This window comes from Perna viridis, chromosome 7, assembly GCF_037379345.1.
Source record: "Perna viridis isolate PV_CMFRI_1.1 ecotype Kerala chromosome 7, ASM3737934v1, whole genome shotgun sequence".
NCBI classification, from domain to species: domain Eukaryota; kingdom Metazoa; phylum Mollusca; class Bivalvia; order Mytilida; family Mytilidae; genus Perna; species Perna viridis.
Genome location: NC_142451.1, coordinates 2,303,370 through 2,325,156, shown reverse-complemented (window position 1 = coordinate 2,325,156; position 21,787 = coordinate 2,303,370). Strand labels below are relative to the sequence as shown.

The following is a 21,787-nucleotide window of genomic DNA, read 5'->3' as shown; positions in this document are numbered from 1 at the left end:
TGCTAGACTGGTTTAGTAAGAAAAACAAGACAATATCGTTATTTGACATTCCCTTTTCAACTTTGTAGACAGCTGACCTCAAGTGGTGTTAATCAATTTCTTTTAGGACATATTTATATATTATTATGCAATTTTATTTTTTTTCAAAAACATTTTACCGAAATATGGAATATGTTAATGAGTTGAATGTCATTGCGTTTTAAAGTTATTATACTCTGCGTAATTAACTCTACTTAGAATAAAGATAGACTGTTTTACAAATTTCAAACAATATTGAGAACGGAATGAAAAAAAATATAACAGAATTGTTAAAATTGTTAAAATACTAAGACGTATTCCATCCCGGCACCTAACATGGCAATTTTGGAGTTAACAAATTTCAAGCTTCAGGAACAAAATTTTGTAAGGGATAAATTAGTAAATATCGGCGAAAAATACCGAAGCGTAAAAAAAAATGGGTCAGTATCCAAGTACGTGGTCTTATAGTAAAAATTCACGAAATAAGTGACAATTTAGAGACAAACAAAACGGTTTTACTGTTACTAGCATAGTTTTATGAACGATTTTTCATACGGACTAAAGGAATGTCACTTTTTTTGTATACATTTGTAAATATCTGGTGTTTGTAGTTTTTTTTTTTTTTTTTTTTTGAAAAGAGGGGGGGTGGAGTAAAGCATTAAAATGTCCTTCGTACAATTTTGCCTTACAAAGTGTTCAATCTCTATGACGCTAATTCAATATAAAGTCACCATATTGTTGATATACATGTACTTTCAAATGGAATGCTAAAACAAAATCTACATAATATTTAACGTACACCCACATTTAAATTCAGGCACTGCATAATATTATACAACCACGCGCGTGTTCTTTGAAAAAAAAAATCACGCCTCATTACATAGTGGGCGGATGGTCACTTCAACGGAGGTGGTAACTTTAATAGTCTTAAATGCATGGTTGAAAAACTGAAGCGAATTTTAAAAATCGTGATAGGATTTATTATTATGTCTTTATCTAGACATGGTATTTAAAAAGAAAAAGGTATTAATTCTAAATCAGTAAGGATTCATATTCTGACAAAAACAGGTAAAGGCCGTTATTAATACAGAATCTTATAGCTTTTTTTGTTTTTTTTAAATTGCTTTGCATTAAGATTTACTGGGTAAATATTCCGACGTTTTACATTATTATATCCGCTTGCAAGTGAATGATTTATATAGTGGTGTCTATCCTTCCTTTCGTCCGAACTTTTGTTCCGCAGAAATCTACCATCCGTTCCTCCTCCAAACCCATTTATTGAAATATAACAGAAAATTTGTTGCATATTCTAATTGTACACTCTGTACTTTTCATTTATGACTATAGGTACATTTGTATTCAATTCTAAGACTTGTCTATTAAAGAATGGAGTTTAATGAAACTTCTACGGGATACTTATTAGTACCAGGCCATATTTAATTCAGATAATGCGTATGGTATAGAGGTTATATCCGACAAACAAACGGTGCTGTAACGCATAACGATAGTTTCTGTATTTTTTTTTTAAAAACACACTTTCATTTCTCACTAAATTTAACCTAAGAAATCAAGTCAAGAACAATAACTCTTGCAAAGTGTCAGTTTCATTCTTTTATTTCGAAAAGTGCAACAACCGATTTACAAACTGAAGCTGGTTATGTGGTCTGTTTGTGTTCCTAAATTAAAAATAAAAGTGAATTTGGTTGGTTTTTGACATGTATTAAGCATCCGATTGATTTTTTTTACACAAAGACTGCTGCTTAAATATTTGCACATCTTATTTTAGATTTTAATCTGGTTTTTTTTTTTTTTTTTTTTTTGGGGGGGGGGGTATTTCCTGTGGAATATATGGTACCTATCTTAACGTTGCGCATGTTACTTCTCAAGGATTACACCACTGAAAAAAATATATTTATTGAATGTTGAAGGTGTGTATCGCCCATTTCAATTGTTTTTTTTTTGTTTTGTTTTTGTTTTTGTTTTTGTTTTTTTTTTTTTTTTTTTTTGGGGGGGGGGTGCTAGAAAATATGACTGCATTTAATAAATATATATTGTACCAATTTAATCCACATCTCCTCCTACACCGATGTTTGGAATTAAATATCTTTATAGCATTCCATAATATTCCCATTGGATATCTCCTGTTTTAAAATTTTATCCAAATTAATTTGGGGGTTATAAGGAGCGTGTTATTAAAACAAGGGAGCAGGGTATCAATTAAGTGAGGATTCTTACATGTTTTAATGTGCAGGTTGTCTGCCAGTTCATTTATGTTTCTTCTTAGAACGAGGTTAAAAAGTGTATCAGGGAATCATATAGACTGTACTAATGAATGGTGTTTTAACTGTCTACTCATGTGTTGACACGTAGTATTCATAAAGTAGGAAATTTATGTTTTAATCAATGATATCATTTAAAAATACCTAGCATTAAAAAAAAACCACTTCTATGAGGAATACATAAAGTAACCATACTTTAAATGTTTTATAGAATGAACAAAGAAGCACAAACACATTATTACCAGTGTATAAAAGCAATTCTTTCATAAAAGAATATTTATTAACCAAAATCATGGGCCCGTGAAATTAGATATAAAATGTTGACTCTGATTGGAAACAAAATATTAAACCTGTGTAAACCGAACCTTGAATAAACTAGTAACCTCTCTAAACCAGAAATCTTCTGAAAGTCCATTCATATTTATTTCAGTTCATTTTGAACCTGTGTTAACCGAAAAACTGCTTCAACCGAATAAATTATCCACTCCGAAAGCTTCAACCGAATAAATTATCCGCACCGAAAGCTTCAACCAAATAAATTATCCACACCGAAAGCTTCAACCGAATATCCATTTCCAAAGCTTCAACCGAATGAATTATCCACACCGAAAGCTTCAACCGAATATCCACTCCAAAAGCTTCAACCGAATAATTTATCCACACCGAAAGCTTCAATCGAATATCTACATACCGAAAGCTTCAGCCGAATAAATTATCTACACCGAAAGCTTCAACCGAATATCCACTCCGAAAGCTTCAACCGAATAAATTATCCACACCGAAAGCTTCAACCGAATAAACTATCCACACTGAAAGCTTCAACCGTATATCCACACTGAAAGCTTCAACCGTATATCCACACCGAAAGCTTCAACCGAATAAATTATCCACTCCGAAAGCTTCAACCGAATATCCACTCTGAAAGCTTCAACCGAATATCCACACCGGAAGCTTCAACCGAATAAATTATCCACGACGAAAGCTTTAACCGAATATCTACACCGAAAGCTTCAACCGAATATCCACTCCGAAAGCTTCAACCGAATAAATTATCCACACCGGAAGCTTCAACCGAATAAATTATCCACACCGAAAGCTTCAACCGAGTATCCACTCCGAAAGGGATTCTGTTAAGACAGGTTTCACTTCTCACTTTAATAAATAACAATATATCTATTGACTATATCTTAAATAGAGATATAGAAACATGTATTCTATAGTACACATCATAATGAACGTTATGGTAGATACACAATAAAGACTAAATAATTAGTTAAATACATGTATTAGAATGAAATGCAGTAACATGTAGTCTTCTTAATATATTTATTTTGAGAACGTATATGCAGCTCAAGTCTTAGGCCCGAAAAATTCAAGGCATGTCATCCTTCTCTCAACTAAGAAGTAAGTTGCCACGATTAGCGAATTCTTATCACATGACTAGTGAAATACCTGGAATAGGTGTTTTCAACCTTACTAGCGAGACATATGAAACGTCTCATCCACCGTCTTATATTTTACTCAACGTTTTTTTACCTATTTTTTTTATTATTTTTTTTTATTTTTGGCAAGAGCAAAATTGATACTCTTTCCCAAACATATGTATTACTCGCAGCGCTAGTTATTCGAAATAGTTTCCGTTGATTAAGAGTAATCTAAAAATTTTATTACTTAACATTTTAGACTATTAAATGGTTTTAGGGTTCAACTGTTGAAAGAAATCACGATTTTTATAATGATTTAAATCCACTACTACAATAGGCTTAAATATACGAAAGATAGCGTGACTATCGGAAATACAATTCAAATATGCGTATGTTTTAATGGTCTGTGGTTATACAAGCTTGTTAAACATCCGACCTACATTCTGAACTAGCGAGTTGGATTAACATCGTTTATAATAAAATAATAAATGTTAAAAAATTATGAGCATTCCTAAGAAAAAACAAAGAAGCTTGCTCACCGATGACATGTTTTTCTGCACCTCATCCATTCCTTTAGGAAATGCCTCTTTTGTTGTACAGCGAAACTTCCATTCCTCCTTATATACATTTTTTTACATCAACGTGGCTTTTATTGAAATCGAGCAAATTATTGTTAACGTCAAAGAAAATATGTATAAATATTAACTCATTATTTCAATCTCAGTATTACAAACATGTAAAAGAAGGTTATATTGCTATTTAATTAGACCCTTGAAGTAGTATAGGAGTTACATAACGATTCCTCGTATTTTATGTTTAAGAATTGGCATGATAAAAATTTTGTCCTTTGAAAAATAACATAAATTTTCCATATCCACATGGAAAATTCTTTTTATGTTTAAGAATTGGCATGATAAAAATTTTGTCCTTTGAAAAATAACATAAATTTTCCATATCCACATGGAAAATTCTTGTTATTTTTCAATAGACCAAATTTTCATTATAGCCAATTTATATAAATTAATTTTAAAACATATTTTTATCTTTAAACATGAGAAAAGTAGCTCTGAATATAACTGAATAGGGGCGTGTCAATATTTTTTTATCCATTGAGATATAACAAAATTATTTTAACCAATCAGATAGCAGTATTTATTTCAAATTAATTTATTATTACATAACCGTAAATGGACATTAAGTTACGTGTGTAGATTTGACTCACAAAACGTTTCTGGCACACATGATCTACTTTCTAGATTGTAATAGTGATAGATATCCATAAGTAACTGTCAACAAGCCGTATTGACTTAAATCATTGATATTATTATTATGTACTGATATTCTCTAGCATGTGTACTAAATCGTTGTGCCTTGAGTATTTTTACTTCTGTTGTCAGATTATCCGTGCGATATTAATATTATGCTTCTCTTTCTAGCATGCCCAGTTGTTTTATCAAATCGTGTATTTCTCAACGTTTGTAAACAAAGACAACATCTTTTTTTTTACAATTAAGCAAGTACAAAAAATATTCATATAGTGTGTCTTAAATTGTCTTTATACATGTATCTATACTACTAATCATAAACATTGTTTTGTCATTGCCACTGGGCGAAGGACCCAATATTGGTGAAATTTGAACTTTATAATTACGTAGAATTCCAAAGGGACAAAGTTGGCTAGTGCTACTAGCGATCTATATCCAATTCTTTTGAATTGTTAATTTCTTATTTCTTATTTTATTTTTTTTTTTAATTTCGTTTTTTCGCCCATTTTTAATTTCCGTTGGGTTTGCTTTTAGTGAAAAAGATTTCCTTGTTTCCTTGAATTTGTCTTTGAACCAGAAGACATTTTTTAAATGGTCAGTCGTGATGCACTTCTTAAAATGGTACAGTCATGATGGATTTGATGTCAATGGAAGCTTCATCTTGTTTTTTTATATATATAATTAAAGGAATGAAAGTGATATTGGGAATTTCGTTGCTGCTGTTGGTAGTATTTTGTAACCAGAATCATGGAAGCTCACACGAGACAAGGTCACAGGAAAAAGTAAGAGAGCTAAAATTATTGGAAAGAATAGAAGAAATACTTGAGAAAAGAGAGAATGAAGAGTCAACGGCACTACAACAGGCCCGACAAGACGTAGAGGAAGCTCTAGAAGAGGGAGATCTTAAACTCGAAAGACTAATGAAAATACAGAAGGAAAAGAAAGGACAAGGTAACATTGATGTACTTCTCTCAGGAAATGGCAGCTTTTAGTCTGGATAAGAGAATTAAAGCCTTTTAAATGTTTATTTGATATATAATAATGAACATATTCAATTAACTTATAGGTGTTGATGGCAAAAGAAAGCCGGGACTATCTCGCCAGTTTAAAAGTACACCAAATACCCGACGTCGACAATACAAAGCTTACAACTTGATTGCAGCAAAGAAGGCACTTGTCAAAATGTGAGTTGTATAGATTCTCTCTTTATATTGCAATTATGAATTAGTATAATGAAAACGAGAGTGGATTGAGGATAATCTCGACGTGTAGAAGCATACCACCAAACACAATTGTTGCCTTTTATGTAAAGGCTGTATTTGCATTGTTATTTATTGCAATCTTAAATCTTCAAAATGTCATTTATAAAAAAAAATACTTTATAAGCAATGAAACTCTTAATATCATTATTAAACATTGAAACTATCTTTTGATTATCCATCTTCTTTAAAAGTACTTATTTTTCATAAATATATGTTTTAGCACCGGGAAATCGTTGAAAGAGTTAGCTGGCGATACAGATTACGTTAAAGCTTGGGAAGAGGCAACAAAGACAGGAGATTCCCGTATTAAACGGTAAAATATGACAAGAATGTAAATAAGTTATATTTATAGCATAGTATTCCGAGTTAGACAAATAAACTTTCGAACGCGCAGCGTGAGAAGTTTATTTGGCTAACGAGGAAGGCGTTGCTATAAATGATTTGTAACATGAATGACACGCCCATGACAGTCCGTGCAGAAAAAAATAACGTTTGGCGGGAAAATCTAATAACCCGCACAGTAGGCAGTATGGCAGACGCATTCTCTCTACCAGATTGGCTTGACATTGAAAATGTAGAAAGCGATGATTTGGTTCTCTCTCAGGTGTGTATTTTTTAATTGAATTAGACTGATTTACGCTAATTGTCTTTTTGAAGGCTTTTAAACACAACTATTCGGGGCATGGACCCCCTTTTTTGGCCCAAATGTAAAAAAAATCTATTTATTTTTCCATATTTACAATTTTCTACAATATGTAGGCATATAACAAGTCTCAAAACTCCATAACTAGTCGATTACAATACCTTTTCTACTATCCACACGATCCGCAAGTGAAAAGATTTTATTGTTTTACCTTGGGACCCAAAAGGGGGGGGGGTTATTAATTAATGAGTAGACATTATATTTTTGTTCTCTGTCTGGCAAAGAAAACCTGCAGATATTTAAAGATGTTATATTTATAGCATAGTATTCCGAGTTAGACAAATAAACTTTCGAACGCGCAGCGTGAGAAGTTTATTTGGCTAACGAGGAAGGCGTTACTATAAATGATTTGTAACATGAATGACACGCCCATGACAGTCCGTGCAGAAGAAAATGTTTGGCGGGAAAATCTAATAACCCGCACAGTAGGCAGTATGGCAGACGCATTCTCTCTACCAGATTGAAACAATTCAGAAAAAGGTTTCAAATGTCCTTAATCCGCCTCAAGAGTCCACCGAAATTGCAGTGGCGCCCATTTTCGAGGAAAATGCTAGCGTTGAAGCGACTAGTGAAAATTCGAGCGTGTTGGCCATCCCACCGATAAAACGTCAACGGACCACACCAGAAATCCTTAAAGACGTTACAAATACTAAAGGGGTAGTTCAATTTTCAAATTGCAACTTCAACTTTCACTAACTTTTAGCTCTGTATTTGAGGAAAATTTCATTTCGATACATTATGTTCAACTTGGGGGTTGTTTTTTTTTTTGCCAATATGTTTCAAAAGTAAAGAAATATGTATTTTTTCGGTTCTATCTTTAAATTAATGAGTAGACATTATATTTTTTTGTTCTCTGTCTGGCAAAGAAAACCTGCAGAGATTTAAAGATTTATATTTTATTATATGAAACCTAATAAAATTGACATTTGTATGTGTGCTTTTTTGTAGGCGTAATCTTTTCCCCAAAGAGGCGGAGCTTACCCATGCAATATTGGTTTTAGCGTTTTGGTTATTTCATGGCTGTTTCCTCATTGCATTATATAGGCCCATGTGACCTTTCATGCAATATTATTTGGTTGCTTCAATTTAGAGCATACATTTTGGTACATGCTTGTCGTCTCTATGTTATTCCATAAAAAGATCAAAGGAAAAAAGAAGATTCATGTTACAAAGTATTATTGATTTTCGAGAGAAAAAAAATAAATTTAAGGACAACTTACTTTATTGTAGGTAAAGAGTTGTAAATGTGTGAACGGATATATTAGACAAACCTTCTTTTTCGATGTTACATGTTTTCCATATTGTTGGGAGTGATATCCAGTTTTATACGAGATATTGTAACAGTTTAATAAATATCAGTTTCTCCCTTTAAATTTGAAAAAAAACTTGAAAAAAGTGTTAGATGAGGGAAAAAACTATCGCAGAAAAATCACCGCTCGGTTGTTTAACAGATTAACATTTTATTGTGTTTTCCTTAAATATTATTTTTTTTTTGGCTTTTAATGTTTTAGGCAAGGAGGTCGTCAACCGGGTGGTCCACGTCCTCCACCCCCTCCCCAACCTCAACCTACGCCTCGTCCGGGACCTCAACCGACACCTCAATCCACGACGACGACTCCTAAACCCACTCAGCCAACAACCGGGAGCTGTGACGGAATAGATAACGTCAATCAGTATAGAACTATGGACGGGACGTGTAATAATCTCGTCAACACAGACTGGGGATCAGCTGGAGCACAGGCACCACGATTTCAGACCGAAGTTTACCAAGATGGAGGTAGGAGAAAGGATTTAATAACCGAACGTCTCCACCACACCTTTTTGTAAAATAACATATTAATTCAACGAAGGTTTCTTTTTTATGTTAAAAATGACGCGCACGTCTTTGAAGCTATAGTTCTTATGACAAACAGATGTTAAAACGTCTCAAAAACGTCCCACAAAGCGCATAACGTGTTTAAACAGCTGTTTACTTTGACACCATGTAATGACAAACAACGTAATAAATACAATCAAGTGTAAAATGGTCAACGTCATGATTAAATTCATTTTTTACGAGATTCCACGAAGATTCTTTGATGATTTTTTGTTAGTTGATGAACCCAGACTTGCAACAAGTGGCGGTGAGTTACCAACACCAAGAACATTGAGCAATACATTCTTTAAAGTTCCCAATGGTCAGGAAGCTGTACGCGAGGGTTTTAACACGCTGATGAGTATGTTTTGGGGACAGTTTCTTGACCACGACTTTGTTCTTACACCAACTATTACAGGTATGAGTTATATTAACACACTGTAAAAACTGAATAGTTTGTGCTGCTTATGACCAAAAACTCAAGAAATGTTTATGACTTCTGTTTATGGCTTAACTTTCTTCTGTAGTTTTTAAATAGATCTATTTCATGTGGTAGCTTGTTGCCATAAAATACAAAATACAATAAAAATATTTTGGTAAAAAAACAAATTACTCTTTTCTGCGGAAGAGCTCTCATAATGGCGTAACCAATAAAGCTCTTACTGTGAGCATAAGCAGAAATCTGAAACTGAGAAAATCGGTTTTATTTTAATATTTCTATTTCTTTTATGCACTGTGATTACTGTATAATTGTCTAAACATATGTTTAATTGAATGAGATTTTGTTTCTTTGGTGACAGGTGAAGAAGGTGCATCCATTACCTGCTGTGAGAACGGTGAACCAGTTGACAGGTATGTAAAGAAACCTGATTATAAGTGTATGAAACATTGGCTTAGAGATTACACTACTAGACCAAATAATGACTGAAATGCCCACTTTCGGTTGAGTAAGTCAAACAATGTCTATATCAACGCTTTTTGTGATGAGTTAGGTAAAATGTCTACGTCAACTTTTTTTGCGTTGATGTAGACAGAATGTGTCCATTTCAACACTAGATTTGCTTTGATGTTTTAAGACTGTATACTACAACGCATTTTTCGGTCGAGTTACTTATTGTGTTGTTAATGAACATTTTAACTGTTGATATGATCAGAATATGACTTTGTAAAACATAATGAACGTTTTAGTAGACATAGTTTGTTTTCCTCAGTTATATTTTGAGAGTGTATGGTCACTTAAGTATTTATGCCAGCAGTGTTACCAGACCGAATCTCATATTTTGAAATTTTCTTCTATTTTAGCAACTAAAAAAAACAATATTTTTTTTTACAGAAACGAAGTTATATTTACCTGACATATCTGTCGGTCAGTTGTATTTCGTTTTCACTGTTATAATGTCCCTTGACCAATAAGTATTTAGGGTCAAGTTGTTGGTATTTCTTGTGAGGGTCGTCTTAGTAGATATCATTAGTTTCAATTTGTGTAAAGAGGTTCTAACGACATGAATAATTAAGCAACGAACTAGGAATGAATTGTGATTTCGTCTAGAGCATTTGTTTTGCTTTTGTTCTGGTAAATTGTCACGTTTAGTTGAGTTCATTTACAGAGATAGTAACATGTTGTTGTTAAAAAAATTGCTACCGTAAATTATAATACTTTCAACACAATTTTGCATTAATTTGCAGTTCTATAAAGGAGAAGATTGACCTTAGAAATATTCTAAAATTTTATAGCTTGAATAAAACAGTTAAAAATTGTTAATAGGGATGAATGCATGGCTATGAAATTAACACCCGAGCCTGATCTAGAGTTCCTGTCTTGTATGGAGTTTACCCGTTCACAAGAAGCAATTGATACAAGTCTAACCGGTAAGTTAAAGTGCTTTGCGAAGCTCTTTATTAACTTTTAATTATTGGATTCGTCATGAAGTTGACTGTCTGCGTTTTTTATCAGATTTATTAATGTTACTGTTTTTTTGGTTGGAATCGTAGGCAAGGGTCTTTGATTACTACCCCTAATGCAGAACTTTTTTTCACCTTTAATTGAATTTCAAACTGGGTGCTATATAGTGTCCAAACCTGTTGTTTTTTTTTATCCACAATAAACTGCAACTCCCTATACTTAAGTGTGTCAAAAACTAATATTGTGTCCACACTTGCCCCAAGTGAACACAGTTAAACATACTGCAATCGCATCATACTGCGCTCCACCAAGATTTTTATTCATGCAAATGAGAAAAAAAAAACCGCAGTGCCAAACATATCTTCAAATGTATGTATTACAAATTGGTGTTTAGACATATGTTGACACAGTAGATGATGAACGACAAAGGGCAAAATCATTAAAGAAGACAGGACATTGGACAATACAAGACCAAATATATTCGATAAAAAATTCATAAAAACTGATGTTTAATGCAACAGTTTTGTTGCAATTTTTTAAATTGGATTCCTTGGTTTTGTAGGAAAACAAGTAGTAAATGAAATAACATCGTTCATTGATGGCAGTAATGTTTATGGAAGTTCCGAGGAAGAATTACGTGAGCTGAGAGGCCAAGGAGGTATGTAACAACATGTTGTTCCAATTTATTACGATAATATAAAATTTAACAAAACATAACGATTTATTTTATATCGAGATCTCGAGATAACGCTACTGTTTAATCGAGATAACGATATAATAAATCAAGATAGTAAATCGCGATAACTATATTATAAATCGAGGTCTCGATATCATAAACCGATATAACGATATAATAAATCGAGATCTCGAAATAATAATCCGAGATCTCGATATAACAGATTCGTTTTATCGAGATAACGATTTATTTTTTATCGAGATCTCGAGATAACGGTACTGTTTTATCGTGATCTCGAATAAAAAAAAAATCCATTGTTTTTTGTGTCCCCTCTCGGCTTCCGTAATAAAACGAATGAAGTACCTTTCTGTTGTCGTTACCATTTAAGGCGTTATGACTTTTGACACAAAAGATGATTGTTACTCCTATATTCTGTTTTTGTTTCGTTTTGTTTTTATCTGCTTTTTTTGTTTGATGAAAAAAAAATAGAAAGTCCAGATGTAGAAATACAGGCGGACAAATCAAAGGTTTTCTTTTTCCTTTAATATACAAACAAGACCAACTTTTCTCGTTATTTCGCGTAAGTTCCGCGTTATTACGCGAAAACATTTTTTTAGTCTACGAAAATGAGCTCAATGAGCTTTCGTACAAAAGAATTTCAGGAAAAAAAATTAAACGTTTGTATTTCGTTCACCAAAACAACTATTTGTATTTTCATACTTCTTATATCTTTTTTTTTGTTATTCATCATCATCAGACTTTCTTCTATGTTTCAGCAAAAATGCTGGTTAAGGGAGAACCAGTCGGAGATTTACTACCAGAAGATACAGCTGACGATGCAATCTGTTTTCTCGATGGCAACGATTCTAATGACTACTGTCAAAAAGCAGGTCAGTTTCTATAAAATATAATAACTATTTATGGAAACTTTGTTATCCTATCATTCGCTTTTGAATTTTGAACACTAGCATAAAGAGTACTCTTTCAAGGAAAACGCAGCTTGTTGTCGTTTGTCCTATTTGTTAAAGTGCTTGTAATCTGTGTCGATCTCAAGAGTTAAATCCGAATTCAACATATTTTATAGTTCGTTTTATTGTTGTATTTTCCACTACTGTCCCAGGTTAGGGGGGAGGGTTGAGCGCTCGCGTATATGTTTAACCCTGCCAATTACTGGATGTGCCTCTCACAAGCCAGAAACCTAAACTCCACTTTGTCGTTGTTTTTTTATCTTCATTCGTTTTGTGTTTTTTTTATAGATTATATCGATTTTAGTCTTTTTGGAATAGTTTCACTTCATTTTTAGGGGCCTTTTATAGTAATCAAGGGAACCAATGTTATAGCGATAATCAAATGAATGTAATCCAGGGACAGACCAGACATGGAAAACAGACATACACACAAAGAACATAAAGTAATTAAAATCATATATACAAAGTAACAAAAGTAAATGGGCAACTCGCACTCCACTAAAAACTGGGTGCATGAACTATGTGCACCGGTAGGGTAAGCGTCATCTGCTTTTCTAGAAACACTGCCGAGTTGCTAATAAAAAGTCAAGTCCGGGGTAGACAAACGAGGAAAGGAAAAACTATGACCCGATGAATAAATCAGTTTTCATGGTGCTGATGGATAAACCATAACGATCCACGAGTTCATGATGACGACCATAAAATAGTGATGACTTCAATCTTGTAGCAACGTAACCCTGTTCCGGAGGCCTATTTGTTAGAGTTCTAGCACAATACAAAAAGTCTGCGTAGTTTCGGCAAACTCTGGCATAACGTATGAGTTGTGATATGAACACTCCATACGCAGGTGCTGAAGGGATGTTGCCACAGATGAAAGGAAAGTTGATAATTCTGAATGAAAAGTCATCACGTTTGTCGTAAAGTTTGGTCAATAGTTTTCCTTTATCATCGATTTCTATGTGTAGGTGAAGATATGAGGCTGACTTCACAGTGTCTGTGGTATTCCTTATCTCAAGTTCTTTCAAATCCCAAAAATTAGGATTGTTTAAAGATAAATACGTCATCTATATAGCGGAAACTGTGATTACAGTTTGCTTTATAGTATGGGTTTTGCCCTTCAAAGAAGAACATGTGATGACCCGTAGAAGTTTAATTGTTCGTTGCTTGTCTTTTGATTGATGACTGTCTCATTTTTCAATGGGTTTTCCATGACATCTTCTCGCATGGCGCTGCGCCATGTGTTACTTTCCTTGCACCATGAATTCAAAACGAGCGCCATGTGTTCATTTGATGTGCGCCATCTATTCAAATTTGAGTCAGACATTACAAATTGGCAATGTATTTCCCAATTACCTGTGCGTATCAATAACCTATACCTGTCATAAATCAATGTGATTGGCGCTTGTGTTTATTATAACGGTAATACAATGTTTTGATTGGCAATTTCCGGGGTTTTAATGTATCAGGGAGTGAAACGCGTGTGTAAATAAATCTCGGATCTGTCAAATTCGCGATTATCAACGTTGGCAAAATCAACAAGATTCAAATAAGCTGAATGATTTCTGCTGTTTTTATTGAATATAATTTGAAAACTTTTTATTTGATAAAATATAGAAAGTATCAAGAGTTGAATTAAATTTGTGAAAATTATAAAAAAAAAATTTTTTTAATGGCACCAATGAAATGACCACACATACTAGTCATTTTAATTTCTCTAGAGCTTTGGACCTATGGTCCAGCATATGAGGGAAGGGAAAACTTTTCCTTAGTATAATTGAGTTAGGCAGTGCACATAGAAACATTTATTGAAATTGTTGATTAGAAATTTCTATGTTGAAGCCTGTTTTATTAAATATGTCTCATTTAACCTTATCATACTTTCTTTAGCAATTTATTTTCTATGCGAAAGAACACGCGACACGATGAAATTTTTTCCAACCGGAGAGTGAGCCATGTGTTCGTTTTGATCCATGGAGATCCAGGCTGGATTGGAAATCACATCTATCTTTATATTGTTGTTAAGGAAGGGAAACATACCCTTCTTATCTGACACGCCGTACAAGGTTGTTCAGGTTGATATATTTCTATAGGTCAAAGTAGGTCTTATTTCAAACGATAGCGAGTCGTTAACAATATATGATTATTGAAATCTTCTAAATAGAGAGTTTGCTATCATTATTTGTCAGTTTCTTGCGTGTGTTTTTTCCGACGCAGTCGGTATAGGTACCAGTATCGTATTGCATATCCCTGAGCAGGTGTACGTCAAAACATGGATGCTATAAAAATATAGTGCATTTTCTTTTTGCCTCTCTACAAACTAATATTTTGTCAAAAGATATGAACAATGACTTATAAAATAGAGCAAACATCACACTGCAAGGTGAAGAACGTTTTTAAAAGAAAATCTAACACAATATCATAAAAATGTTCCACTGAAAAGGTTGGTTTGGTGAGTGCAAAACGAAAGTGAAAGTAGGGAAAATGGCTATTTATAGTTTGAGACTACGTTTCTGTCCGATCTTCGTGGACTCACCCTATTTTCTTTGCGGGAAATTATTTTTTCACATGTCCTTAGAAATGCTACATAAGTGAAAGTTTTATTGAATCAATTTACATATTTTTTAAAAAATCCTAAAAATATGCACTTCACTATAGAAGTCTATGGGAAAATTAATACGATACTGAGACCTATAGTTTCACTTTTTACTCTTTGACCTTAAAGACCCTCTTCCTTGGAAACGCAAGTCACCTGATCAAAATTCTGTTTCCAGATTGGTCAAATACTGATAACTTAGTGCGGTTCGAAAAAGGAAATTGAAATTGCGTGCCGTGCGTTATTTCCGGAGGAAAATTTTAAGGAAAAAACAATTTTACTGCGTCGGCCATCTTTTTTTAAAGATAGTGAATGTTTAATACTTGCCTTGAGTTTTTTGGGTTTTTTTTTGTCTCAATGAATATTTTCTTTTTCTCTCTGAAAAATCACTTTATGTCCGAATCACAGTAGCCAACAATGTACAATTATTAAATTATCATCTTCGAAATTCAGGTGATGTGAGAGTGAATGTACAGCCAGGACTTGGACTAATGCACATCTTATTTGTGAGAGAACACAATCGTATTGTTGATGAGTTGAAGGCCATTGGATGGACAGATGACGAGAAAATATTTAACGAAGCAAGAAAAATTGTAGGAGCTGAAATTCAGCACGTTACTTACAATGAGTACTTAGACAGTATGTGCTTTACGTTATTAATTATAGAGAATATCACTTTGTCGTGAAAATCAAACGGTTTTTGTCAATCTATTTATATATAATTGTATAATCATTATGCAAATGTGCATGCACTGTAACGCAAACTCAAATTATAAATATGACGATTTATTTAGATGTATTCACTGACGAAACAATAAGGAAATATAATCTACGACTGTTGGACTTCGCTCACTCAACGTCTTACAATACTTCATGTAATCCTGGAATTACAGTTGGATTTTCTACTGCTGCTTTCAGATTTGGACATTCACAGGTGAATATTAATTGAAAAAAAGGTATTTTGTTTGAAAGTTGAATATAACATTAAGATTTTTAAAGCCAAAACAATATCTTACAGAATAATGATGTCATGTTATTAAAAAAAGACCAATTTATTTCCAGTTATCCAAGAATTCCAGTACTACTTTCAAATCTTTTATCAATCGAAAATAACTTTTACTCTGATAATATTATCAATCATATTTTCGGAGATTTCTTAAAATTTCTACCAACTACAGAAATCTATAAAAACACCTTACCTTTTATGCAGCTGAAAGTTGTAGTAGTAAAACGTCTAAATAATAATTGTCAATCCTGCTTCAATAGCCCATCATGTGTTATGTATTTCTTTAAGTTTTGCATATTTGGAATTCTTGTGAGTTACCTGTCATATGACAAATAATTTGTATTTAATTCTGTAAATAGGTTCCAAACCAACTTGCATACTTGCAAGATGCAAACAATCCTAATAGATTAACAGAAGAAACAGATATGGAAGACACTTTACTGAACCCCCATATGATTATAAACCAAGGTGGTTCCAAAGTATTAGATTTTGTACGATACTCCGCAAGCCTACCTGCTAGCAGAGTTGATAGGTAGGTACCAAATATTAAATGAGGATCGAATATTTTGAAAGTGATAGGAGAAAAATGCTAAACGCTACTTTAATATATACACTAAATATATATAAAAAAAAATTATTGTGAATATGATACGTTAATTGGTTAAGACTAATAGACACAGTTCATAATGTTTGCAGTAAATCACTAGTTTATAAATACTACCAATATAACAGTTGAACATGTGATGTAGACCTACAAGATAATAACGTACCGTCGTTTAGAATAGGCTACTAATTTATACAATTTATTTATTTGGAAAATTACATCCATATGCATTGATTGAATGGTTGGTCAGTTCTAGACAATGTAACAATATTACTTGTCTTGTGAAAAGAATGATCACTCAATGCTTTATTTTGTTCACATTGTAAATGAAACTCATTATCATTGTTATTACATTGTGTGGATAATCTATTTTCTCTTGGGATATTTCTCATTTGTTTCATAAATATAATATTTAAATTTAAAAAGTAAATGTTTCATTGTGTTTCCATTTCGGACAACTGAACTTTAGAAATGAAATCCTAGATATCGACACAAACATATGAACTACCTTGATAAAAGTAAAAAAAAGATTAAATTATTTAACAAGTAGCTGATGGAATCGAATTATTTAAATACATGTAATCTTTATCATGTAATAAGTTTCGGTTTAACAAAAAAAAAACTAAAAAAGAAAAGAGAAATGTGGAAAAGACTTGACCAATGAGATTTATGAATTCATTCTTTTTATATTTTACAGTCAATTTGAGGATGCCATACGAAATAAGTTGTTTCATGGACCCCTTGACTTGACCAGTTTGAATATCAACCGGGGCCGTGATCACGGTCTCCCAACATATCTCCAGTGGAGGCAGTGGTGTGGACTGTCTGTCCCCTCAAGTGGTACAGCTTTCAGGGAACTAGATGATATTCCAGGCCCAGCAGTTGACGAACTTATGAGGATTTATGGGTTAGAAAAAATTGATTAAAATTGTATGAAAACGATATTTAAGCACGGTAAAAAGAGAATCAGAACTTCCAATGTCCAGAAACAACAACCAAACAGTGACAAACACATTCAATACACACATATAACTGAAGGTGTATTGGCAATCCAATTAACTTGGAGCCTGGACCGGATGTACCCATAGTATAAGTGTCTTTCTTTTTATAAAGAAATTTAACCGCCTAGTTACTAGATTTAAGTCCCATATGAAAGAAGACATAAAAAACAAGTGAAGAAAAGATGTCCCAATGGTGTAAAAAGAAGTAAATACAATAAGTTTCTTTCGAATATTTTTTTTTCTCGGAAAATGCAACAGCCTCTGTTTACCATTAAAAATATGTTTCGCCTCACACATTCTCACTTAAATGGTTACTCCTACTCAAAGTTAAAATGCTGGTACGATAGATCAAATATTATAGTTCTTAACAGTTGTTGCGATTTTATTCACTGATAAAAATAGAACTACAAAGTGCAGAATTTAGAAGATAGAACGAACAAGCTCTGTTTTATATAGTGCTGTCGTATATTTTTTGCCATTTTCTGTAGAAATTTGAATGACATAGACCTGTACGTTGGTGGAATTCTGGAGAGAAGGCTCGCAGGCGATCCATCATATGTTGGACCAACGTTTGCGTGTATACTAGGTCAACAATTCAAGCAGTTGAAGGAATGTGATAGATTTTGGTATGAGAGACCAGCCCCGGAAGGTTTTTCACTTGGTGAGTATACAAGTACACAAATTAGCAGAGGAATAGCTAAATATGGTTAGAATAACGAGCCTAACAGGAATTCCCATAATAGAGTCAGAGGCTTTAACTGTACAGAACAGTCATTGGTCGAATGAAAGTATTTAATACAATTTTGAAGATTAGGAAAAATCATTTGATAATGACATTAATTAGATTTTTTTCACATATTAAGTCTATAACGGCTGCGTTTCAATAATGTAATTCTTGATAGAACAATTACGACAGGTTTGAAAGAAATGATTAACCATTTATTAAAACATGAAAGCATTCATACAACAAATGCGAACCTGTTACCGTCTAAAAGTTCTATTTAGAACCAATTTGAGATAACATCCTTCATTTTGGTACGTTCAGTAACGTTGGATTTTTTTTTTTTTTTTTTTTTTTTTTCAGAACAACTTGATGAAATAAGAAAAGTAACCATAGCAGGAGTTATATGTGACAACGCACCTAAAAATGACCCCACTCTTATCAGTCTACAACGAGCTGCTCTTGAAAGAAATAATATTAGGTAATATCTCTTGTACAACTGAAGTTCATAGTTCATAATTTTCTGTTTCAATTACGTCCCTTCTCCGTTTTAAATCTTTACATACCCCTAACGTTGAGTAAATCATTATTTTATTGGTGGAACATAAAATGATTTTTGTATCAAACTCCAAAGCAGCTCCAGTTGACCTTCCTTACTGATAACTACATTCTGGAATGACGAAAGTAGTGCTAAGCATACAAGATACCAGTGATGCGGATCTTGCAATGCCAATTATTTAAATTAGTAAGCTTAAAAGATCAGCGTAAGGTCGACTAAGAGAAAATAGTTACGTTCGTTTCAAATTAAATTTTTAACTAGTTTGTAATCTTTTAAAGTCACACAACGAATAAAAAATGATTACAAAGACAAAACAAAATACTATGACCCGTGTCAATTCATTATTTATACTAGACCACTACAAAGACTTTCACTTCAACTGTATTATATTTCAAGGGTGTCATGTGAGCAGCGAACTAATGGTGGTACTATTCCGAGAATAGATTTCAGAGCATGGCAAGGCGGACGTTAAAAAAATCAGTAAGTATTTGGATTCATCCTGCTTTGAATGAATAAATATGTTGAAATATGTTTGAAAATTTATTCTGAGGTAAACCGGCGTTATATTTTTGTAGTTTCATTATCTCAGTGATTTAATGATAATTGTTTAGTACATGTACTGTAATTATATTAAAGTGGTATTGAATGAATATAAAGAAGCATTACCAAAGATGCAAACGAGAGGAAATATTTGTACAACACAAAACCGGGGACACCAAAAACGAAAAACTAAAGTTAAAATAGAGAAAAAGGTTTGAAGTTTTCGAGAAACTAAACTTAGCCATAGTTGGAATATGTGTCAGGTGTGCCAGTAAGGTAAGCGTTCCCCATTGGATTAGAAAGAAAAAATAACAATAACGTCATGTCAAATTGTATTTTGAGAGAACAGATAACTGATAAAAGTTCGGCGAGGGTTATTTTTAGAACCAAATTAAAGCTTCCTTTTAACATCGTTTTACTCAGTCTGATTAAAATTAGCAGTTAGAATACGCTACAGTGCCTTACGTAAAGCGTTATCCTAACAGCTGATTTATTCAGATTGCGTTTTACTTATAATAATGTAATTGTTTACTTACAGGTTCCCTCACCATGGATCCTTCAATTGTTTATATTATATGTTCCTTAATTCAGACATCAAGCAAGAGACGTGTTTACCCCTATTGTTAAGATAAAAACGTTGTAAAAATAGGTGTATATATACAATACGATGTAAAGCTCATGGTTCCAGTGGAGTCGGAGGACGAAGAGACGTGTTAATGGGCTTTTAATTCTGATTAGAGATCGGAATAATGTATAAAATCGTCTTAATTGGGGCAGTATGTAATTGAGTTTATTGTTTAATTTCTGTAAAGATGTTGATTTGTATTTTTTTTCTAGCCTTGAACTTTTGAGAAAATGTAGTGTCGAAAAGTTCTTAGATAATAATTCTGTTTTATTTCAGTTGGGCATAAATGGTCTTTATCTTTATGGACTCTTTAAAGGAAAGTGTTAATTTAGAACTTATGATGTCCTTTTCATCTAGCTTGGTATTTTGAATATTAAACAACTACAAAAGCATTTTCAATATGTTGGCGTTAATAAAGGAAACGTCCATAAAAAGATATTAGTATGTTAACTTCCATGATGTCGCATTACTAGCATTTGATATTTATAGCACGGTCTTATCTGAGTTATTCAAAATAGATTTAAGAAGTCTATTTGGATAACGAGCAATGCAGTGCTATAAATGATTTGTGACATGAATTAGCCACACCCATAAATCGATAATTTACCAAAGAGAGATATACAAACACTGGTAGCCCTTGCTCTCGTCCCGCGTGGAGTCAATTTCGTCAGAAGCGGACTAGTCCAATATGTGCATATTTATGCTAATGAGTTTGGATACTGCAGGACTGTTTTCCAATTGAGTTCTATGGAAACGCATGACATTTCATGCAATATGCAATGCCATACAAGATTTCTAGCTAGAACACACTTTTGGGAGAAAACACAAAAGAAAAATCTCAAAATAGATTACGAAAAATATCTAGCCCAGTGTAAAATTTAGTCCACAAAAACGATGTATGGCATAATATGGTACTACAATAATATAAGTAGTCCAACTCTTATGAATGAAAGTAACAAAGGGTTCAGGTTCCTTATCATTTGCTTATGTGTGCCTTTGATAAAGGTACAATCACCCACAGCGTACGTGATTCAGCTTCTGAATCTGTTTTGACCTTGAACTTTATGAGTTTTGTGCCGAAGAAGGATATCAGTTATCCGAAGTATTCATTATAAATTTTACCATCTTATGGTGATGTTAAACATATGTAGACGTTTATTTAATTTATTGTTATGTTTTGCATCGTTGCATTGTTTTTAACGATTCTTCACCCCGTAAGAGTGATTGTTGACTTGTATTTAGACAATCATTCTTACGGGGTCATGGATCGTTAAAGGCGATGCAGAACATAACAAAAAATTAAATAAACAACTAAGTATGTTCAACACCAGCAAATGATGGTAAAATTTACATTGAATATTTCGGATAACCAATATCCTTCTTCAGCATAAAACTAACAAAGTTCAAGATCAAAACATTGATTCTGAAGCTGAATCACGCTGTGCATAATTGTACCTTTATCAAAGACAAACATAAGCGATGACCATTCATGCGCCTGTTGAAAGGTGGTTCTGTTTCGCCAATGTACTATATACCACATCGGCACTGGAGAAGGTATATGGTGTTTTCGTTTTTGCAAGTCATGTTGCAAAAAAATGGCATATACCTTTCCAGTGCAGTAGCTTTTAAACGATTGGGTATACAGTATCTGAGTACAGGTCTTACATCTTTTATCTCCACGTGGTTGACACTAGCCATCTTAGATCTGCCGGACACATCCAGGACGATCATAGATCATAATTACAACTGGTCAAAAAGTAAAAGAGCGTCTCGGGAAAGCTTTTG

The 21,787-nt window shown here is 33.1% G+C and overlaps 1 protein-coding gene across 1 annotated transcript; it reads left to right on the top strand.

Annotated features, from left to right (window-relative positions):
* The first annotated feature begins 102 nt into the window (after nt 1–102).
* Nucleotides 103–20,401, top strand: LOC148610939 (salivary peroxidase/catechol oxidase-like). Its single transcript, XM_088590876.1, has 18 exons — nt 103–1,086; nt 5,674–5,937; nt 6,053–6,170; nt 6,469–6,561; nt 8,463–8,728; nt 9,045–9,224; nt 9,607–9,658; nt 10,572–10,675; nt 11,272–11,367; nt 12,162–12,275; nt 15,400–15,585; nt 15,741–15,880; nt 16,312–16,484; nt 17,254–17,463; nt 18,046–18,218; nt 18,642–18,759; nt 19,234–19,317; nt 19,916–20,401. Exons 2-17 carry the CDS (start codon nt 5,676–5,678, stop codon nt 19,307–19,309), a joined length of 2,361 nt encoding a protein of 786 aa, XP_088447002.1. The 5' UTR covers nt 103–1,086; nt 5,674–5,675; the 3' UTR covers nt 19,310–19,317; nt 19,916–20,401.
* The last annotated feature ends 1,386 nt before the right edge of the window (nt 20,402–21,787 follow it).